Source organism: Meleagris gallopavo, chromosome Z (genome assembly GCF_905368555.1).
Source record: "Meleagris gallopavo chromosome Z, MGAL_WU_HG_1.1, whole genome shotgun sequence".
Taxonomy (NCBI): Eukaryota; Metazoa; Chordata; class Aves; order Galliformes; family Phasianidae; genus Meleagris; species Meleagris gallopavo.
The window spans coordinates 32,031,349-32,054,674 of record NC_139435.1 but is presented as its reverse complement, the minus strand read 5'-3'; the positions used below and the strand labels follow the sequence as shown (position 1 = coordinate 32,054,674).

Here is a 23,326-nt window from a genome sequence, read left to right as displayed (position 1 = left end):
CAAGGCGGTGCAGTAGAGGTTCTTTTTGTAGATCTCTAACTTGAAGCAAAATGAGTTGCCACTTCATATTTAAACCTAAAGTTACACTCCTCAAGAATTTATTCCAAACAACCTCTCCTGTAATTCCAAAGCAAAACATGTAGTCATCACAAAAATTGAAGTCAAAGCAGGATTTGTAACTTTACAGTAATAGAGCCTATACTTAAAATCATTAAGATTGGAAAGGCCACTAAGATCATTGAGTCTAGCAATCAACCCATGCCTGTGACTGCTCTAAACAGTGTCCAGAAGTGCAGGCAATACCTAGAGCTGTGGCATGGTCGACAGGCGTGGCAGGGTTTGGTGTTGCCCAGCCCAGTTCCACTCACTTTGGCCTGCTTCAGGCTGGCTCTGCAGTGCTCACCTTGACTGTGCCCAGCTGTGCATGGTATAGCCTGCAGAGCTTGCTGCAGCAGCAGTGAGCTGCCAGACTCACTCCAGGTGCTCTTCTGGGAGGAGGAGATGGTGCTGACCCTAATGGGCTACAGGTGACAGAGATCACCTTAGTCAGTGTGGGAAGTTCAACAAAGACACAATCCCAAAGGTAGGACCTTCAGTATGATGAGTACCTCAAAGGGAATGTAGGTGACCAGCTATTTTGACAACATGTGAGAGCCATACTACTGTGGAGTGAGAGCCATAGTGACTGTTGCTGCCCAGGAGAAGCTCAAGGCCTTGAAGAACGAACTTCACAACCTGTGAGACACACTGCAGGTCCAGAGCATCCCAGTCCTGGTACTGGCAATCAAGGGAGACCTCTCTGCTGCCTTGGATGAGAAAGAACTCAGTTGAGAAGATGAGCCTCTCTGCTACCCAGAATTGAGATTTGTTGCTACTCCATCTCCTGCAAAGAAAAGGAAAACATTGACATTACCCTGCAGTGGCTTATTCAGCACTTGAAGTCCAGGAGAAGTTGAGATCCCGTGGACTGCAGCTCATATTGGGATGATGCCATTGTACAAGCCCATATCCCCTTCTCCTGCTCTGTGCAGGAGATAGATGGATATTTCTAAGTGACCTCAGACTCCACTTACATTGAGGTGGAGCCTTTCTTTTTATTAAAGGAAATGTCTGACTCTGCCCTCCTTCCCTTTCCTCTCTCTCTTTTCTTCCCATTTTGGCACTGTCTGTTGTTGTCTGTGTATACAGTGTGTGTGTGTACTTTTATATATGTAAAACTAGTATATACGTGTGTGTGTGTGTGTGTATGCAAATATATAAAAATTAGCACTATTACACTCAGCCCTGTGAGCTGTAGGAAGGCAGTGAGCGCCCTGAGGCCAGTTGAGGTCAGCACTTGGAGGAAGATAAGGTTGGTAGTAGATAGCAGCCCCCAGGAATGGGCTGGGTAGGGCTGCAGACAGGTTCCCCAGGACTCTTCAAACCTTCCTGGGAGCCCTGTCAGAAAGGCAGCACATGGGGAGTGTGGGGAGCATGCCTCTGCTGTGTTTCTCCAGGCTTCAGCCCCCATGGGCAGAGTTTGTAGGGGCAATGTCAAAAATGTCAAATAACCCTCACCTTTTCCCCCCTCCCCCCCTCCTCCTCCCCCCACTCACTGCTCTCAGTGCTTTGCCCGCCCCTTACTCCTGTGCCCGACCTTGGCTGTATCTTACTGCATGTTCCCAGCTGTACTGCTCCATAAGGGCAATGATTTGAGGGGCTGGTGATGCTGGTGGAGAGCAAGGCTTAACCTTATTGCCTCTGCCCTAGCTGCCCCTGGAGGCTCATTATCTGCCTGATCATCTAGTTCCAACCACCTGCTGTGAGCTGATTGCCACCCACCAGCTCAGAAGGTCAGGCTGCCCAGAGCCCATCCAAACTGGCCTTGAATGCCTCCAAGCACACACAGCTTCTCTGGACAGCCTGTGCCAAGGCCTCTCCACCCTCGTAATGTCGAATTTTTTCCTAATGCGTAATCTAAATTTACATTCTTTCAGTTCAAAAATGTTACCCGTGTCCTGTTGCTACATTCTTTGATGAAGTGTTCCTCCTCATCTTTATTGTTGGCCCTCTTTAAGTACTGAAAGACTGCAGGAATGTCTCCTCAAAGCCTTCTCTTCTCCAGGTTGATCAAGCCCAAATTTTCCAGCTTCTCCTCTGTAAGGCAGGTGCTTCAGCCCTGATACCCCTGTGGCCATCCCTGGACACATCCCACCAGGTCCATGTTCTTGTGCTGGGGGCCACGGAGATGAATGTGCTGCTGCAGGTGGATCTCATGAAGTACCCACCTGGAGTAGAGTGATGAACAGAATGTACTGCTGAAGAGTATTATCTCACTTACCAGAGTATATATTATTATTTGTAGCCAGGAGCCTGAAATCTCAAGGAATTTATTTCCCACCAGGGAAATTGTGATGAAACTCGTTGGTATTTGTTTGTTTTGCGTTATTTCAGCTGTTAGGCATTAAGGTGAGGGGAAAACACGTACAGTGTTGGAGTCTGAAGGTAAGAAATTATCAGGGGTTTCTTACAGCAGAGTTTTATTCGCTGCTGTACTGATTGTTTCTCTACCCTTTCATTATAAAGGTTCAAAGATTCTGAATGGAGGGCCTGAAACTCAAGACACCAACCAATCACAGCACAATGGAGAGAATGGTGAAGAAAAGAAAGATAAACATGAAGTTAGTAGTAAGAAAAAGTGAGTTAATGACTTTAATGAGCTAAGCATTTGTTCTGTTATAGTAAAATGATGCAAATAGAATATGAATAGATTGAACTCCCTGCATCATGTTAAGTTTCTTTACATTTTTTCTCAAAAATTTTTTTCAAAGAATGATGAAATTTTATTTTTGAAATCATTGCTGTAGAGGAGATTGAAGAAAGTAAAATATGAGTTGCCTTCTTACGAGAAAAACAGCATGCAGTGAGACAGAGGAAGGTACTCACTTTTACTTTGAGTAGTCTAGTATAATAAAATTACGTCTGCTTTCCTGAGCACTTCTGCACTTGTTCTCAAGGGATTCTTTTTGTCTAGCAGTATGTATTACTGCAAGTTTTCCTCTCATTACCTTTTTCATACAGTTCAGGAGGAACTGCAGTTGCCTGGCTCTTCTGGCTATATGTTTAACTGAAGCTGTAAAAATGAGCATAATATTGACAGTTTAGAGTTGGAAAAAGTAAATACGGTGTTGAAAGGTTGTTTTTCTTTTTTTTTAATAATGCAAAATTGATTTTAGCTGAGAGATTCCTTTGAAATTAATGCTGTCTTTTTACACACCCTTCAGAAATGACATTTGGTTATTTTCAGCTAGTGACAAGAATCTCATATCATTTGCTTTCAACAAGCTGCGCCTTAAGGGAGTGTAATCAAGACAATGAGTGCAGGTTCCCAGCACAACTTACATAGTAAAATATGCTGCTTTAATGGGAGATGTGGAGAAAACACAGTATGGTACTAGTGAAGTGCAACATCTGAGAAATCAATAGCAAATCAGGTTAGTTGTCCAGAGAGTATATTTGTAATATTTAGAAATTAATGATTACTTAACTGGTTCCCCAAGGTACAAATTTTTTTTATTGCCTGTTCCTTTTCTTACTCCTTCCAAGCTGAGTAACACAGATCTTCCAAAGGCAAAAAAGATAATCTTAAATTTCACTTTATATTTGCTATTAGAAGAAAAAGAGGAAGAATATTTGAGTGCATGCTTGATGCTAATAGCGGGCAGTAGTGGGAGAAAAAAGACTTACAGCAGCTCCTTCACAAACTTAAATAACAAACATGGATCAAGCTGCTGAATATAGTAGTTTCAAAATAAGCACCTCAGAGACCACACAACTTAAATTTTAATACTTCAGTAATTACGATTTTATATCTAGGACTTGCAAATACATATTCCATGGAGGAGCTGTTTTGGGGTCACATGTTCTGCCAATAAAGATTTGTCTCTTGAAGTGTTTGTGGTGTTTGCTATGGCCTCGAACAGCACCCTCCCCAACACTTCCTTGATCTTTCTAAACAAAGAAATCAATCATATTCTGTTTAAAACCTTGCACAGCTTCTGTTAACAAGCAATGAATATAAAACAGAACTTGTAAAACCTCTTACGAATACCCTGGATTGAGAAAAGCATCTGCATACCTCTCTCAATTCAAGAAAGCTACATAACTTGTACAGTGTTCTGTTTTTAGAAGTGAAACTTGTACTCCAAATAATGACAAATACAGGAATGTTTGAAGTGCAGTCCCCACTCCTGAATATAAGCATGTAATTGATAAACTTCTAAAGTGCAAGGCTGCATACTCAGTTCTGAATTTTGTTCCCTTCGTTAATAAGAGGCTAGACACATTCAGACCTTTCTGAATATGTATTTCAAAAATTTTGGAAGACAGAAGTTGTCTAATACTTCTGTAGTGATTTTGTACTTAACAACCAGTTTCTGTTGGTAGAATCATGTGGTGCTTCCCAAGGTTGCCTCAGCCTTGGAGCTACCAGTAAGAGCAGTAACATGTTAAATGTGCATCTTAAGTGCAGAGAAAAAAGCCAGGCTGCTTTTCCATCTGAGTTGATATGTTTGGCATTGGACTCTGCAGGATTGCCTGAAGGGAACCCAAACTGACCTCTGAATGGCTGCTCCTCCTCACTGCTCTTCATACTCATTCCTGTGGTGTCGGTTACTCTACCTTAGTTTCATGTCTGGGGACAGTCCATTTAAAAGAAGGCAAACAGTTGGTATCTGTACCTTCCTCAGCTTCCACGCTTCATCTGCTGAATTTGTCTCAATATCATTTAATCTGTATTTAAAAAAACAGGAGTAAGAAGACTTGCTTTTGGTATTTTCTCATGGTCATTAATGTTCTTTTATTGTAATTCTAGGACATGTGGTGAAGAGAAAGAGCTTGAAAAACCAGCAAAAGAATCTTCCTTTGAAAACAAATGACACCACTGGAGTTGTTTTTTTTTTTAATTCTAATTGAATTTGAATTGCATTTGAAATCTATAGACTGCTGAAAGTTTTAAATAATTTTATAAGCATAGTATTTTAAAATGTTTTGGGGTTTTTTTGTTGTTTTTTTTTTTAATCTTGGTTTGAAAGTATTTAAACACTTGCTAATAGTTTTGTCCAGTATTAACAGGTAACACATTTCAAAATACAGAATTTCCACTTAGGAGAGAAACTTAGAAATTCTTATGTTACAGGACTTAGAGTTGTAGTATATTTTTATCTGACTACTGTATGTTTGTCTAGTTAGTAGCAGGAAAAAGTAAATACTTTTAACTGCTTAATTGCTTCCTTTGTATAAAACCTGTCTTCCTACAATACTGACCTTTGTTTGTGCATAGTTTTTCAGCTCTTGTGGGGATATCTCTTCAGCGTGTTTTGTAGGAGCTGGAAGCAGCATTTTTATAGCTATTAAAATGTTAATGTGAAAGTTTGCTTAATCACTTTTTCTAAAGAAGTTTAGTTCTTGCAAAACTCATTGTGCCAACTTACTGCAATGTGATTTCATGGTATGCTTTTTGGTATGATAAGTATACTAGAAAGAAGTACTGTGTTTTGACCAAGGCTGTCGATGCACACTGATTGGAAAACACTGTCTTCAACCATTTCTAAAATTAAAGAATTCAAACTGATAAAGAGAGACTTGTTCTTAATACAAACTTATACCAACTAAAACATTCCTAGGAACTACACATACTTAGTTTTAGTACTGTTTCAATCCTGGGAGCTTTGCCTTGGCATTAACTTGGGGATTTCTAACTTGAATATTAACAGAAACACTGTTAAAGCATTTTACAAAAAAAAAAAATCCTAAATGCATGGAGGGGTAGGGGATGTGTTTAAGCTAGTCTGGAAATGTTCTTAAAACACATACTTTGCCTAACATCAGACCTCAGGAAGATCTGAGGAAGACCTTGCAGGCAGCCAGAAAATAGGTAACAGAGGAAGGCCAGGTTAGAAATTGACATTACTGGCCCTAAGAATCTTCTTCAGGGTGATCAGAGAAGATGACAGTGTTCCAGGTGCACCTATCACCTGGTAGTATGTCACCTTCAAGGCAGCAACGCAGAAAGTTATTACAGCCCACTGGAAAGCAGTGTTTTCCAAACAAACACCTAAACTGCTCCTTTCAGTGAGGAAGAAAGTTTTCAGTATTCTTGTATGACAAAACAGCAGGGTAACTCAGTGAAATACAGAAAAAAGCAAATTATTTCTTGCTCTTATGTTTTTTAAATTGCCATAGTTTCTTTAGTCAACTCACCCCTTTTGTTGTTGCTGGGTTTTTTGTTGTTGTTGTGTTGTTGTGGGTTTTTTTTTGTTGTTGTTGTTGTTTTGCATGGTAATACTGAGAAGAATGATCTCATTGCTCCAGGTTTGACTGAAGCACAGCATTACAGCTATGGCAGGTCCAGCATGAGGTTGTTCTCAGCAGATGGTCACTGGCCTCTGCAGATCTTTAATGTCAGTGATATGTAGTACAACACAACAGACTATGGTTAGGAGGACAGAATAACATGGCCATAGAGGCAGATACAAGGAAAACAGCATTCTCAGTCAGCTTCCAAATACAGGTAGTTGCTGCAGACTGGAATTTGCAGATTTCTACAAACAGTTGTCAGGACAGGTAGCTATCATTTTGGGAAACTACAGGAAGTTCCATTTTTACCCTCACAAAGTCTTTATAGAAAGATGCTAACTCCAGATAAACAGGAATACTCACACAGGCACCTCATGATTTTGACCATTTCATCAAAATTCATTTTTAACAAAAAGAGTAGCTGTATTCCACAAGTATGCCAAATCCGCCTTGCTTTCACTCTATTAGAAAGAACTGTACATAAGGTAAGATAGATCTGTGTTTCACAACTGTTCAAGAGATGAAGAGTCTACCATGCTCCCGTTTGAAAGGGTTAACTGAGATGAAAGCAGAGATGGAGCTCCTGCACCTGCATGCTTCAAGTCACTGATGTGAAGCTCTACCCCACTCAGCTGCTTTGGCTTTCACTACCTGTCCACTGCACGTTTACAAACTATATGAAACTTGAATATTTCTCTTACCAAGATACCTGAGCAGATGGACCTTTTTGCCTACCTCAGTGTGGGGCAGCATCCTACATGGCCATCTTGCTAGCAAAGCAAAAAGTCTTTCGTCAGGAGAGAATCACCAAGACCTTTTAGAAGTGTGAAACAGATCGTAAGGGCTCACACTCCCAAATCATTAAGTATTTTAAAACTTCCTAGCAAAAAGGCAGAAAGACACAGAATTAGGTGAATGCCTTTTATTTAGTAATTCTTCCTACCTCAGAATTTTAGAGTGCCATAACTCCATGCTTTTAAGTCTGAAGTGCATTGTAAATTTCAGGAAGACCAAAAAAAAAAAAAGTATACTTCTAGATAAAAATTTGTTTATGCAAACAAATTAAGAAGAAAGGATAAAAAGAAAGATCAGAAGTTGTGATCTCTGAATTCTAACGGCATTTACCAATTAGCCAAAATTCTGAGCAGTGTAACAGAAATTTACCTATGAATGGACAGCTGAGTCCAGCATTAGATTTCACTCAGAGGACTCGGAAGTAAAGATTAAGTGAGGATCAGACCTGGCTGCCATGGGACAGCACCTGGGAATTAATTAAAGTATCTTTTAAAATTACAGCTTGTAACCTTTTTGTTCTGTTGTTTAATTGAATCAGTACCACAGTGACAACACTTTCTTAAAATATTTTTTTTATTAAACATGAAGAGGGCAATAAAAATCTTGAAGCCACAGTAGAATAAAAAAATAAATAAGCAACCACTTATTTGTGGTTATATACGACATTAGCAATGTCGTATATGTAATTAAAATATGTAATTAAAATAGTATCACAAGCAATTTGATAACAACAGTTGGATAAATTTTTGTACGTCTTATGCCACAGGTGTTAAAACCTGCCTTCACACACTCGACTGCACAGACTGCTGGCTGCTGCAGCCGTTCTTTCTGTGCAGAGGTGCGGACACCATCAACACTGCATCACTTCTGCCTTCCAAGAATGACTTTAAAGATTCTCATGCTGCACACCACGTTTTTCCTTTGTTGTTCGCAGACAATACTCCGTTAGTCTGCATTCAGAAGTCTTAAGTGTGTTTGTTCCATGCTAACTTATCTCTGTGACTGTAAAAGCAATCCAAAAGACTTCAAGTGCAAAGGGCTCCCTCTTCAGGGGAGGAGATGAACACATAGCTAACTCAAAAACCCTGTGGTATCATCGGTACTCAAGCTGCCTGGTGTTTTTAACAGCTAGAGCAACAGCTCCCATCAGTGTACTCCGCCAGATCCATTCTCTCTGATGTTAGTTTTAGTTGAAAATTCCAGGACTGATGTAAGAATATGCAAGAAAGTTTCCCAGTTTACTGCCTTCTGCATCATAATGAAGCATTTGAAAACATATATCACAGAAAAAAAAACAAGGATTCTCTGGTGTCAGACTTTTTCACAGAATCATAGAATTGCTCAGGTTGGAGAAGACCTTAAAGATCATCAAGTCCAACCACAACCTAACCATCCTGCCCTAACTCTAACAACTCTCTGCTAAATCATGTCCCTGAGCACCACATCCAAGCAGTTTTTAAACACATCCAGGGATGGTGACTCAACCACCTCCACGGGGAGCCCATTCCAGTGCTTAACAGCCCTTTCCGTACAGAAGTGTTCCTGATGTCCAACATAAACTTATCCTGGCACAACTTGAGGCCATTTCCCCTCATCCTTTCACCTGTCACCAGTGAGAAGGGACCAACCCCGCTCTCACTGTAAGCACCTTTCAGATATTGGAAGAGAGCAAGAAGGTCTCCCCTCAGCCTCCTTTTCCCCAGAACTGAACAGCCTCAAATCCCACAGTCTCTCCTCATAGGGCATGTTCTCCAAGCCCTTCACCAGCCTCATTGCCCTTCTTTGGACCTGCTTCAGCACCTCAGTGTCCTTTCTGTACTGAGGTGCCCAAAAGTGAACACAGTACTTGAGGTGAGGTAATGCCGAGTACTACTTGTTGGTTAACCAACTGCAAGTTACAAAATACAGGTGTTTTCCATGCAAGTCAAATGTGACAGAGTTGGGGATGGCATCAACAAGTGTCACTAATGTTGTAACTAATCAGGCACTGCATGTATTGCACCTCCCATTTCTGGGCCTACAGCTGTTTTCCAGATTTCCCACCTATTCTGCATCTGTACAACCAACCAAACAACAAACTGTCAGGAATCTTCTGTCCAATCCATGCCCACTTAAGTCAAAATTAAAAAAAAAAAAAAAAAAAAAAAAAAAAACTTTTATAAATGAAGAAACTTTGATACAGAGCAGATGTGTGACTGATTCAAACTACGGAACAAACAAATTCATTTATAAGTCATCAAGAAGGGGTGAGTTATGCAGACAAGGCAAAGACTGCTGGACACTCCAGCAAGTACTGAAATTAACATCAACAGCTGCCAACACAAGGAGGGACTACTGTGGCACCAAGCAATTAATTTCTGGTAGCATTCAGAGGACCCAACAGCTCAGGGGCCTCTAGTGATTAAAGCTGCTATCTGCACAGATTACAAAGTACAGGACAGCCAGCCAAAGCAGCTCTGCTATCCATGGTTTAGCATCTCCCCACTTAAGCTTAGCGCTTAATCCTGGTTTTAATTTAATGCATTTACATCACCTCTGGTAATGCCTTCCCTATCCCATCTTTCCCCCAAATTGACCCTTTGGCTCCACCTCCCCTTCTGGCCAAAGGCTTCACAGATTACAGCCACTTGTAAAGGCATCCTAGGGGCTCTGCTAAGAACGGAAAGGAATTGGCTCTCTGCCTGATTCCAGAGAAGTTGTAAGGCCAAACAGGACAACGGAACCCAGCACCTGTGTCAACCTCAGGCAGAGAGCATAAGCTATCCCGAGAGGGAAAAAAAAGGCAGGGTTTTTCCTTTCGTAAAGAAATCATTCAGGTCTATAAAATCTAGAAGCCTAGTCTAATCTGCAGAACTCCTTAATAAAAATTTCTATTCTGTCTACTGACAGGCCTTCTCATGTCTAAGCAAACAGCACTAAATACTACAGAGGCAAGTTCATGTTCTGTTCATTTAACTGAAGAACTTCTGCACTGCATAAAGTTCCTTCAAGTATGGCAGCACAGTACGGAGTTTTCAGGGAGAAGTCAGGAATTTATCTGTGGGGGAAGCAATACCGCTGCCTTCTGAAACGTTCCTGATATGTTACTTTTATGTTGGATGGATCCATATCTCCCCTTTACTTGAATGCTGATTTAAAAAGATTTCCAGCAAATGAATTTGAATCACACATCTTGTCTTAAGGGAGAAAATGTGTTACATTTTTTCAACAGTGAGATTAAAAAAACACTTTGTTACTTGTAAAAGTTAAGTAACTGATCAAGAATCTAGCTCTATGTACGCAAAAAAATCTGAGCCAATAAATCACCCTCTTCACTATTACAGTTCTTTCATCATCCTGAATCACCTCCCAGTGAATTCTACATGCAGAAAATATTTTCCAAGGCAAGGAGAAGACAACTAGACAACCACCTGAATAATAATATCTCAGAACGTTCAGTTTTCAGATGAAAATTATTCACATAGCATATCAAAAACATTTAACAGCCTGTTTGTTTTTTTTTTTTTTTTTTTTTCCTTCAAGTTAGTAGAAGCACCTAGAAAATTTTCTTCAAATCATCTTAAAAGAACTGAAAACATAACATACCTGGCTGAACACATTTTGCATACAAAGCATTTTCTGGTACATAATCAGTGTTTCGTGATCAACAATGGATGAAAGTTCCTGCCCAGGCAATCATAATGAATAAGCCTTAAGGAAAATAAACAAAAAATAAAGGTTCAGCCACACTGATATTGATCGGAACATAATGTGTACACAGAGTATAAGACATGATTTCAACTCTAGTGCAAACCATGACTTCACCTCTTAGCATCTCTTAAAACAGATTATGACTTGGAGAGCTGACTGCTAGCTTTAACACTTGTGGCTTTTATGGTCAGGAGTGAATTTAGATTGTGTTACTAATTCAAATTCTCTGACATCTCTGTTAGACACTCCAGGTAGTGTACTCAAACTTAGAGTACTCAGAGTACTCAAACTTCGAAGCTTATGCCTCCCACACAGACCGATGGGCACAAGATTAATAGAGAAACATTCTGAGGTTCATAACCTTGAGACCCTTCTTTGGGTTGTACAGATCTTTGGAGATAGTACTTATTAATAGCACTTAGCTATACCAGGCTTATAGCAAATGATTTACAGGCATTCAGAGGAGCACTCTCTGTGCATCATACATGAAGCAGAACATACATAACAGCTGATGTAATTACCAACTCACATGCACCATCACCTTCTCCCTCTCCTCCTTGTCCATTCACCTCAGCCTATCATTTCCATTCCTCCAATCGTTTTGCAATTCCTGCTGCTTGGCATGAAGCCTAAACTAACAAGTCTAGTTGACTCTACCCAGAGCCACTATCTACATTCCCAAATCATCCAAAATTAGTATGTAAACTTGGCACATTAGATTTGCATTTGAAAGACTTTTCACCACGCGCGCCATTCCTCCCATACTACAGTCACGTCATGCCAGTTAGAAACCAGTCTATTTACAAAGAATAAATGATTGGGAAAAAAAAAAAAAAAAATGCAAGGGAGAGTACTTCCTTCCTAGCCAAGGTAGTTACATACATACTGACTGACTGACTGAAGTCTTAAATAAACCCTGCAGATGGCAACTGAATTATCTTCATGTTAGTCTAAGAGATACTTAGCATTTAATGTCTGGAGTTTGTCTACTGAAGGCTTGCTGTTAGCCACCTGGCAAGACCCAAACAGCAGTAACTTACCTTATCTCTGTGATGACAACAATGTGCTCACAGTTCCCTTGGTGGCAGAATACGGAAAGGCAATTTTGAGAGACGGGTCATTAAACGCGTTGTCCTCCATTTTAACAGACTGAGGATTTCCATAGCCTCTGTCATGAGATTCTGACCATTCAATAGCAGTTCTGGAAATAGAAAGGTCATCAGCACAGAAGTGCTACAAACTGCAATTGCACAGAAAGGCGGGCTTCTCTGCTTCCTTACATTCTAGGGAATGTGCAACACGCTTCAATAGGATACAGTTTAAAAGGTTGAAATCAAAAGAGTGCGCTGCAGTTTTTAATAATGAAGTAACTTCATAGCAGTGGCAGAACCCCACATAACTGTGCACTGTTCTTGTAGGACACCTGCCTTTAAATCTCCACCAGAAAACCTCTCAAGGAGGAGCAGTCAGAACACATACACATAATGGCACCCTATCCAGGTAATGTTGTTTGCAGCATGATGTTTCCAAGGCATCCCAATAATTCAGGTTTCCAGAAGACCGTTTTTATTCTTTTGATCAGTAACTTTAAAACAAAGGGGCTTGGGGATTTCTTTATTTTATTTCTGCAAGGAGAAATGTGAAGCTGAAAACTGCACAGTTAGATTTCCAAAATTTAGGACTGGAAGGACATTGGTCACTGTTGCAATTATTCCTTGCCTTTTCAATACACTTCTACATGCAAGGCATTTCACTACAAGCTGTATATTCACCATCAACAGACTGAGTTATCAGAAGCTCTTCCACAAAAGCCACTGTTGCTCAAAGATAGAAAGAGAAGCAAAATAATTTATTTGTTGTCACACAGCTCTTCCATGCCATTCTAACATCTTCATCTCCTAAATCTCAATAACGTGTCAGCAAGTCTACACTTCCTTAAAATAAACAGTGGTGTATAGTTTAAATCGTATCTGTAGTTCCAAATACAAGATAACTGAGACTTCTGGGAATGCAGTCTCACATTTCTTTTCCTAACAGTCACAGTCTCTTTTCTAATGAAGGCATTAAGTGATGTTCCAAGACTGAGCAGAACCACTGACAGCCACACAGCTGAGCCTGTTGTGTTTCTGATACATTTTCTACCTCATAGAGAAGTACTTTGGGTGGACATCACAACTTGGGAAGGCACTGAAAATGTTCATTCTACTTTCACACACCATGTATTCCAGTCTTAAAATCACTACAAATCATTAAAAAATTCCTGTCCCCTAAGAATTTCCATACTCAACATCTATCAGTACTGTACCTGCTAAGACTTCTGCACTCTGGTTATCTTCTATCGTTATAAAAGATGCTTTCAAAATAAAAGGAGGCAGATTTGCAGAGATCCTGAGAAAGACAGAAAAGTCTGCATCAGTGTTACAAAGACTTAATATCTCGAATGTTACATACAAGAACACTGCAGGTGTTGTAATATAATTACTTTATCAGACAAAGTTTCTAAGATAAATCTTGCTCTGGTTTTAGATGTTTATATGACAAAAATATGCAGCTGTTCTGCATACATCTGTTCTGCAGATGTTACTCTCAAGTCAATATAGTTCATTTTACTTCTATTCTTCTCTTCCACATAGGAGCAGCTCTGAGTCACTTTACATAAACAAGAAAGACGTGCAATTTTGGAAGGTCCAACTACCTCACCTCTGGAGAATCAGGGAAAAATTTAAAAAATAAAATCACATCCCTGCAAAATACTTCTTTAATTACTAAATTTAGTAATCAGGGAGTCCTGATGGATGAGAAACTTAACACGAGCAGCTCAAAAAGCAAATGGTATCCTGGGCTCCATCAGAAGAGGGGAGGCCAGCAGGGACAGGGAGGTGATTGTCCCCCTCTACTCTGCTCTCGTGAGGCAAAGACAGAGCTGTTGGAGAGCATCCAGAGAATGGTCACGAAGATGATTAGGGGACTGGAGCACCTCCCCTACAAAGACAGGCTGAGGGAGCTGGGCTTGTTCAGCCTGGAGAAAAGAAGGCTGCGGGGTGACCTAAAGCCTACAGACAGGAAGGGAATCAACTCTTTGAAAGGGTAGATAACTGCAGGACAAGGGGAAATGGTTTTAAGTTGAAAGAGGGAAGATTTAGATTGGATGTCGGGGAAATTCTTTACAGAGAGAGTGGTGAGGTGCTGGAACAGGCTGCCCAGAGAGGTTGTGGATGCCCCGTCCCTGGAGGTGTTCAAGGCCAGATTGGATGGGACCCTGGGCAGCCTGGTTTAGCATTAAGTGGGGAGGTTTGTGGCCCTGCATGTGGCAGGGGGGTTGGAGATTCATGATCTTTGATGTCCCTTCCAACCCTGGCCGTTCTGTGATTCTGTGATCCTTCAGGGCCCTTCCAACCCAAGCTATTCTGTGATTTTATGATTAGCTGCCCATACACATGTAATAACTTCTGCAGCAGGACTGAATAAGTACTGAAGATGAAGTTGTATTCATCCATTAAAAAAAAAAAAAAAAAAAAGCAAGCTCCAGTCATAAATATATTCATGAGAATAAACAAAATATGGACAATCAAGAATTGTTCTGTCCACCTATTCAGACTGCATGCACAGCAGCATTCAAAGTGGTGAAAGTGGCGTTATCTCACAAAGCAAAATGTAAGAGTCACACTATATTTCTATAAAATATTAATCACACGTGGTTTTGCAACCTTGAAACAGCAATATAACAGAAGAGAAACAGATCAAAGTGATATGCATACAGCCAAAAGTAAGAGAGGAAAAGACATAGAAACCTTTAATTTCAATATGTATGTAATTTGTTAGCTAACAAAAATCACTACTTAGCTAAAATACGCATCCATTTTCCCTAATTTCAACTTCTGTTGTTGTCAAAACAGCCCTTAAACAAACAAGTGACCAGAGACGAGCCAATCAGGAAAGCCTGTGCTTTTTTACCCAAATAGCCATTATACCTTTCTATTGTGTGCTCCCAAGATCTTTCTGGCACGAAAGGAGGGGTTGTTTTGGTTCATGCTAGAAGCTTCCAAAAGACTGGCTAATTAGGACTGTGTATTTTCAAAACAATCATAACATATGCACAGGGCCTAACAATTAAAACAGGCAAGAGACAGCCTCTTGTGGTGGACTTGGAAGCAGGAAGGTGTCCCAAGAACTCACAGTAAGCAGGGGGCCACATTGTCCACATACTTCATCAGAAGAAAAGGCAAAGAAGGATTGGAAGCTGCCAAGGAACATGAATTGTTTTACAGCCTGGATGCAGAAGCATAAGCAGACCAAAAAGGGTAAAACAGGAAAACAGTGGAAAAATCAGACACTCTGGCATCCCACATCATTTTAATGCTTCCCCAGAAACAAATAATGAATGCTAATTTATGTGTGGAAGTCTTTCAGAGTTGTTAACTCAAAGGTGTCAAGCAGGAAATGCAGACACTGGGTCCAGAGGTAGAACTCATGACTGGAGAGGACTTGCACAAAGGCACAGTGGTAGGAAGTTGTTTCACATACAGTTTCTGTTGGCTTTGAATTGTCATGATGCACAGCTCTCCTGCAGTGATTAATAACATGGTTTAAGTAATACCGTTGTCTGGCAGTTCCTCCCCAACTTCTGCAAGCCACAGCTTTCCTAAGTTAACCAGTGCAGTGAAGCAGCTCCAAACTTCAGAAAACAGCTGGTTGTCATCTCCTTTGACTGAAAGTCAAGGGAGCCACTCTTATAACCTGCTGGGGGATCTGAGTCAGGTCTTTCCTGATCAGTGCTGGCTAGAGATATGGCTCACACGTTCCTTCCCTCAGGCTCTGCAAGTTTGTTATTTTTCTCCAGAGAGTTTAACTGGCGACAATACTCACAAAGCAGATCAGGATCCTCATTAAAAATACCTGTGGAATAAAACAACTCAATATTGCATAGGTTTCTTAAACTTTGACTCAAGTGTTTGTTTACCAATTAAAATAAAATGAAACATGGAAAGGATAAGATCACAAAACCCAAAGGTAACAGCAACAAAAGAGAAGTTCTGTTTACACCAATAAAGTCCAAAATTTTTCTCTTAATCCTCTCTATCAGCTGACAAGCAACAGATGTTTCCCTGACCAATGAGAGCAGGAACTTGAGCCTTTTACTCAGCTAATGTACTCCAACTGCATTGCAAGGGAAGCAAAAGCTGGCAGCAACAGCTAATTTATATGCACCTTTCCTATAGCTTCCCAGTGTCATCGTGAACTAAATTAGCTTCTAAGATCCTTAAATTAGTCAAAAGTTTGGAAAAGTTAGTATACTTCTTGCAGATACAAGTGCCACTTCCTTTTTCTAAGCTGAAAAGATAAAAATTCTACCTCAGTAACAATCATTCATTGCCTGATGAAGGAGTATGCAGAATTATTGTGAACATGTAAATGTTACTGACAGTCAGTGAGCCACTTCATCGCTGGTTATAATCATGTTTGAAGAAAAAAATGGAAGGAATGCAATTTCCTCATGAACAGCCCTTGCTGGGAGGCCAGGTATGGTAGTATTCATTTATTTTGTAGAAGTTCTCTGTGTTAGGAAGCCAGATCTCAACCGTGTCTTCTACGAGTGCTTGACAGTCTCAGATGAATCCTCCCCCTACTTTCAGAAACAAACAGCTACTGCTTTAGCAGGTGTAGTAGAAATATTACTCCATTTAGTTTATATAACTGAAAAGTTTAATACCTTGGATGTCTTTCAGTCATCTTAGATACTAGCAACCTTTTAGTATGATACGCATACAATCACGCATTCCATATCATGAACAATATATAAATCATATAGTACACGACAGATGATAATATATGATCTGAAGAGAAACTAGACTACTCTGGCATCCCGGAATCAGTACACTCATGTTTCTCTTCAAATCATATATTATCATCTATTATGTAATTTATATTACAGCAATCATTATAACATGAGTTGAACAGCTGAGCCTAGAGGTGTGATCAGTGGCACAGAATCTGGAAGCCATTAAATAGCAGTGTACTCCAAGGGTCTATACTAGGTCCAGTCCTGTTCAACACCTTCATTAATGATCCAGATGATGGAGTGGAGTGCATCCTCTGCGAGTCTCTGGATGACACAATTCTGGGAGGAGTGGCTGACACATCAAAAGGGCCATGCTGTCATGCAGAGGAATCTCAACATGCTGAAGAACTGGGCTGGCAGGAACTTTAAGTTCTACAAGGATCTACACCTGGGAACGAACAATCCCATGCACCAGAACATACCAGGGACTATCCAACTGGAAAACAGAAAAAGATCTGCAAGTGGTCAGCAGGTGTCAGCAGTCAGCAGTGTGCCTTTCCCATTAAGAAGGTATTCCAGTCTGCATTAGGCAATGTATCATTTAGAGATTGAAGGAGGTGATCCTTGCCCCCTGCTGGGCCCACATCTGGAGTGCTGGGTCCTCCTTTAGGGTCCCCAAGTACAACTGAGAGATACAGATATTGGAGAGTCCAATGGAGGGTCTTGAAGACAATGAAGTGACTGGAGCACCTTTCATATGAAGACTGTTTAGTCTGGAGAAGAAAAGGCTCAGAGGAAATCTCATCAATGCAGGTACACACTGGAACACAGTAAGTTCCTTCTGAACATCAGGCAGCAGTTCTTTGCCGTATGAGTGATGGTGCACTGGTGCCAGAGAGGATTTTGCATCTCCCACCCTGGAGATTTTCAAAAGCCACCTGAACACAGCTCTGGGCAAGCAGCTCTAGGTGCTCCCAACTAAGGAGGTTGACCCAGATGGCCTCCAGAGGTCACCTTTCATCTCCAACCAGTTTGTGATTCTATGATCTCTCTGTTATAACATAGTATCCATACATACCCATATTTTCAGTGAATTTTTTTTTTAGCACATCCTCAGAAAACATTGGGCAGTTAGAGCAAAGACAAGTAATCCAAATTCCTACTTCTGATCAGCACCCACGTGCGCATAGCAAAGCACTGATGTTCAGAGAGGGACGGCAAACCTTTAGCATTCTATTATCTGTGGTGTTTCAGAGTATTGCTCAGTCTAAGATCAATTCACAGGGAAGCGTCTCTTCAAGAACTCACTGTCTGTGTTACTAATTTCAAATAATAGCAATCACTGGACAATAGCAATTATTGACAGAATTACTGTGTACACACAGAATCCAAGGTAAAGCTAATGAGAATTTTTCACAGTAATACAAATCACTGCAGAATGGAAAACTGCAACTGGCTGCAACAATAATTTAAATAAATAATATCAGTATCAGGATTTCACAGCATAAGCAAAAGTGCGATTTTTCAGCAATGCCTCCAAAAAACATGAATCCTATGAAACACCACATCTGCATATTACCCTATTTTTGTATTATAAAGTTATTCTATACCATGCCAAAGGCAGACCAAATTATCTGGCTGAAGGCTTTAGGTTAAATGCTACTGTATGAGCATCAGTTACCTTTTTATTTTAAGAACATACAGAATAATGCTGATTCAAAATGGTACCAATTTTTTTTTTTTATGAATCAGAAAGAACTGTATCCAATTTTAAAATAATCTGAGAAAATGCTACTGGAAATAGAGGAGTAACAATTGTTTTGACTTGATCTTTTCTGTCCCTCTACTGCTTGCAGACTGCAAAAGCCAGGGCTTGTAACACTGCCTAATTCATTGTCCAGGCAGGTATCGTGCAAACCACTCACTTTATATGAACAAGGAAATCACTGGTACAATTCAAGAAAAGAAAAAATTCATACTAGTGATTCTCAATATAATTTATGCTTTGATTATATTGTTTTTCATTATAATCTTATAGTGTCCTCCACCTCAACAAGGCTCTAGGTAATACTATCACTGCAGTAATGAATAAACTGCTAGAACAGAATCACACTGAATTATACAGTAACTGAGAACTGGAAATCTCATAACAACTTTTCTCAGCTGACAATAACTAAAATAATAATAATAATTGTTTCTGGGCACATGGCTTTGTTCCGTATTCTGCCCTGAAGATTATTTGGATTTACTATTGTTCAGGCATCTTCTTACCATTCAGCAACACTGTAAAGATAATCCTACACTTAATCTGTTGAAAAGATTAATTCAGATGTACCATCTAAAACAGTAACAAAAAACTATACAGCAATTACTCACAATCTCTCAGAAACAAAACCTACCTTATCCTTACATTCTCACTTGAGGAACTAAAGCAGAGACGACTAAGAGCCCTTTATCAAGTGCAGACTGAACCACTGCTAAAGAATAGTTATTCAAGAATAACAGCTCTAGGAAGGAAGAAGAAAAGCAGTTCAGAGAACATACAGCAAGCATCAGCTTTGTATGGAGCTGCTCTTCATTCAGCACAGGTTCAAACAGCCCACCCACTGATGTAAGTACAGCAGGTGGCAGGTAAGCCAATTCCCAACTAACCCTTCTGTGGCCAGTGAAAACATCCCACCAGCCTGCCTGTTAATCAAAGTCTTCCTGCACACGGATTAGTGATGCCATTTACCAAAAAGCCATGGATCAATTGAGGGCCTGCCATTTTGCAGACATACCTATGCAGCTGGCTCTTTAAAAAGCGTGCAGGTTGTTTGCAGGACCTGAAAACCACTCACCTGTGCATTCCTTTCTTCCCACAGCACTAGACAGTGATCTGGCAGTGGTGTCTGCAGAGTGTCCACTCATTGCCTGCTCCAGGAAAAAACGAGTATTCTCCAGAAAGCAGCACCAAGACGACTCAATGTAAAACACCAGGAATGCAAGTTGTTTCCTCATTTTCCTCATAAGTTAGAATTGCAGCTAGCCAAAAATAAAATGGTAGTCATTTCCTGAGAGGCTCTATGGAACCCTGTGAGCTCAGATGCTGTTGCTTCACACACCTAGAAGTCAGAAACTCTCAATTGCTAGAGGAGTATTACATGCAGAGTACCTTTTTCAGGCTTTTCAATCAACCTGAAACATATCTCACTGTATTACATGTGCCGAAGCCTTGGAAGACCTTGCTAAACAGCTCCTTCTGTAGACCAGAGTAAGTCTACTGAGTCTACTGAGGATGGAACCACACCACTAATATTTCATCTGTGGTCCTAAGAAAGCCGTACTTCACAGATGGGAACTAGATGCTAATCCCTTCAGAAATTAAGGCTAGATAGTTTATGTAATATGCTTAAACACCTAAACTACATGCAACAGAAAGCTAGCACTGGGCACACCTTACTTTGGACAGCCACATGCTGCAAGATGCTACAGTGGCCCCATGCAAAATATTCCCCAGCAAGCACAACGAAGTCATAGAAACACTTGCACTCTCAGTTATGGCAGAGGGGAAATGATGAGGAGCTATACTAGAAGATCCCACTTAAATAAAGCATTTAAAGTGTTAAATGAAATGTGTGACTCCTAGGAAGATATTTTAAGAATGCTACAAATAAAAAGACTGAAGAGAAGCTGCTGAAATTTGAACATGGTGATTAAAGGCTCCACTGATATTTTGCTTCCATGATTTCACTTTACTCAGAATATCATGTCAGCACAGAAATCTTTCTCAGTTGTAGAAATTAAAACTTAGAAGATGCTTTATTATTTTGCCTGATGCTTTCCAGGTAATCAGATAGCATTTATGTTCCTCTTTATATTGCACACACTTTAAGGGCAGTACTTTCATCACCTTCAAGACACTAATGCTACAAGATGTTAAATACTAATACGCTAAGACGCTAATGCTAGCTTAATGCAGCTTTATAACACGTCCCTAGAGATATTTACAACTACCCCTTCTAATAAAACAAGAAGGTGAATCAGGGCTGAAGTAGAATAAGGTACCTGTAAGCCTCACCTCCCGTGGCCTACCCAAAATCCACAGTGATGTGAGCCTAAGCTGTCCTACACATACTCAACACATCATTCAGAAGGCAAAACAGAGTCACATCAGTAAGCATCTCCAACATTCAGAGACTTCAGCCACTCAGATATCACCAGTGAATCCCAATGCAAATCTCTCTGCTGCATCAATATTTGACCCTCCCAACATCCTGGATTATTTAAGAGAATAGCAGATGGTATCTCCAAGTTAGGGAGAACGTTTTACACCTGCTTGCAATCTATTCAACTTTTGTCAGCACACAACTTGAGCACTACACAAAGTGAAACTCTATGAAAAGTGAATCCACATACTGAGAGAAATTAAATTTTGTAGAGACAGAATTACTTTTTCTCTTACCAAAAAGATGGACAAGGTAAGAAAAAGATTCAATTACACTGGGATGCACAGCAAGGTAAACGATACTTCGATGTTATTCCATTTCTTCTCAGCAGAAGAGCTTAAAACATCAAGAATATTTAAATGTACACGCTATCATATATATTCTATAAAAGACTTTAATAAGGATATTGAAAAACTTCCCACCAAGCCTACAGAAGATTTCCTTAACCTGCTATTATTTTCTTTTAAACACAAATACAGGGGGAGTATCCACATTTCCCCACCTTTTTTTTTTTTCCTAATCAAAGCAAACATGCTTAACTCGCCAGAACTTCACTCACAAGTAGCTCACCATCAAGAACACGTATGTTTCTATCCAATACGTCTTCATTTCTGTGCCCAGAAAAATGTAATTAGGACAGCAATAAATGTGACCAGGAGATTCCATAGAACAGATTTTGATGTAGTCCATGCTGTCATCTCTTCTCAAAGGAAGAACAGAAACAGCTCAGAGCAGACAAGTGAAAGTGATCACAGGTGGTGACTTGAGGCCGGCCAACATTAAGGAGAGATTCAAGAGACTAGGACTATTTAATTTAAAAGCAAAAGCACACGAAGATTAGGGATTGGGATTTCCAGCCTGTGCAAGGGAAAAGGTCACAATAGGATGTGCAGGTTTATCTTCATTCTCCTGCAAAGCCAAGAAGCAGCTGCCAGATGATCTGTTTTCTCTTCCTCACAGAATTTCTCTCCCTTTTTTCCCCTTTTCCAAACTTATTCACTACGCAGCACCACTTTCCACAGTACACTCAGCAAACTGACAGCAAGGCTCTGTAACACTAACAAAGGCAGATAGATGAAATATAGCAGTTTTAGATGGAACAAAGCAGAAGAGATGAGACAGTGGAATCAGGAAGAGAAAAATAAAGCACAGAAAAGATGCTTGAATTTCAAACAAAAACAGAAACAGACAGGGTCAAGCAACAGAGCCACTGCAATGAGTAAAAGAAAACTTAGGAGCAGAATCTACACAGGGAAAGCTTGAAGAATAAGACACACAGTCGCTGCCATACCAGAACACACAAACTGTTTTTAATAATCAACCTCTATTTTCCTAAGCCTGGTAATGCTAAATAATTATCCCGGGAACCAGAACCGTGACAACTGAAGTAAAGCTGTCCACTTGGTTTAGTTAAGCTAACATTTTAAAAATTGAGAATGCTTGGCAAGTTTTTTCTCCAATGACAAGACAAGATACAACTTACTAAGGACCGGTTATTTTCTGAATTAAAAGTGCCTCTGAAAGTCTATACTGATTACTGACGGGCTTCCACCATCACATGAAACTCACACTGGCATACTTTGCCTCTCACCCTTGCCTTTTTACTAAAGTTTTTTGCCTTTCACTAAAGCAAGGTATATTCCTCAACCTCCCCCTCCTCCTCATCACTTAAACAAACCATATTTACCAAGGTAGTCTTTTTCAGCTGATGACTTCACCTCAAATAAGGTTGCTAGCGTTGGCTCTGCCATCACGTTATCCCCACCGTTTGGGCAACAACTCTGAAAACATTTAACAGGACAAATCGCACAGTGCCTGCAATTTTAAATGCCTTCTGCATGCCGGACACTGATGCACGATGCGGCAGATAGAGGACGGGTAAACATAGACGATTCTCCCCGTTCGCCTGACCCAGAACTGCGACATTTTTCTGCTTTAACAAGTTAGGTGCAGCTGCTCTAGAATTCAACCATTCTTCCCTTCTGATACTCTTCGGCTACTCACACGCTCAGGCGTTACCCGAGGAGCTCTATACTGCTAAGTATTTACGGAGCTAACACGCTGAGAGCAGAGCACTTTCCTCACGGTTTCAAGTCCCGCGCCCTTCCCTCTGCCCGCCAGCGCCGGTACAGCCGGGGCCGCCCGCGCCCGGGGACAACCGCCCCCGCCGTGCCGAGCCGAGCCGTGCCGGCGGCCGCCCTCCGCCACCTGCAGACGGCCCGCTGCTCGGCCGCCGCCCAGCTTCGCCGCCGCCGCCTCCTCTTTCTCCGCCGCGGGGCTTCAGCCGCAACCGCCAACCACCACGGCCCAGGGCAGCCAGGCGGAAGGCGCGGGCGCGCAGCTCCCCCCGCCTCACGCTCAGCGCGGGCCCTCGGGCGGTGCGCTGCCGGGACAACCAGTAGCGGTCGCGGTGCAAATGCGTCACCGCCTACCGGCCCGCGGGTCGCTGCTGCGAGCGGGAGGTGCTGTGCCGGCTGGGCTCTCAGCGGGTTCTCATCCTGCTCCATTCATTTTCTTT

The 23,326-nt window shown here is 41.0% G+C and overlaps 2 protein-coding genes across 16 annotated transcripts in view; one reads left to right on the top strand and one right to left on the bottom strand.

The window, feature by feature from the left end:
• Positions 1-5,615, top strand: part of PSIP1 (PC4 and SRSF1 interacting protein 1) — a 35,204-nt gene extending 29,589 nt beyond the window's left edge. For 2 of the 4 annotated variants that reach the window (XM_085213787.1, XM_019610479.3), the window contains 2 exons: positions 2,566-2,677; positions 4,853-5,615. In XM_085213787.1, the coding sequence (XP_085069913.1) occupies positions 2,566-2,677; positions 4,853-4,916 (176 nt within the window). In that variant the 3' untranslated portion in view covers positions 4,917-5,615. The other 2 variants (XR_014880569.1, XM_085213788.1) reach the window with 2 other exon arrangements.
• Positions 69-23,315, bottom strand: LOC104915032 (uncharacterized). 12 transcript variants are annotated; one of them, XM_085213797.1, is made up of 8 exons: positions 23,017-23,315; positions 13,127-13,209; positions 11,862-12,022; positions 10,717-10,821; positions 3,528-4,770; positions 3,048-3,112; positions 1,991-2,267; positions 69-883 (listed from the first exon to the last, which is right to left on the bottom strand). In XM_085213797.1, exons 1-3 carry the CDS (start codon positions 23,313-23,315, stop codon positions 11,889-11,891), a joined length of 516 nt encoding a protein of 171 aa, XP_085069923.1. In that variant the 3' UTR covers positions 69-883; positions 1,991-2,267; positions 3,048-3,112; positions 3,528-4,770; positions 10,717-10,821; positions 11,862-11,888. The 12 variants fall into 12 exon arrangements, 10 of the variants coding, with proteins under 10 accessions (XP_085069923.1, XP_085069924.1, XP_085069926.1 ...); XM_085213798.1 differs by having other exon boundaries at positions 1,991-3,112; positions 3,528-3,645; positions 4,597-4,770; XM_085213800.1 differs by having other exon boundaries at positions 4,597-4,770.
• Positions 23,316-23,326: the final 11 nt, after the last annotated feature.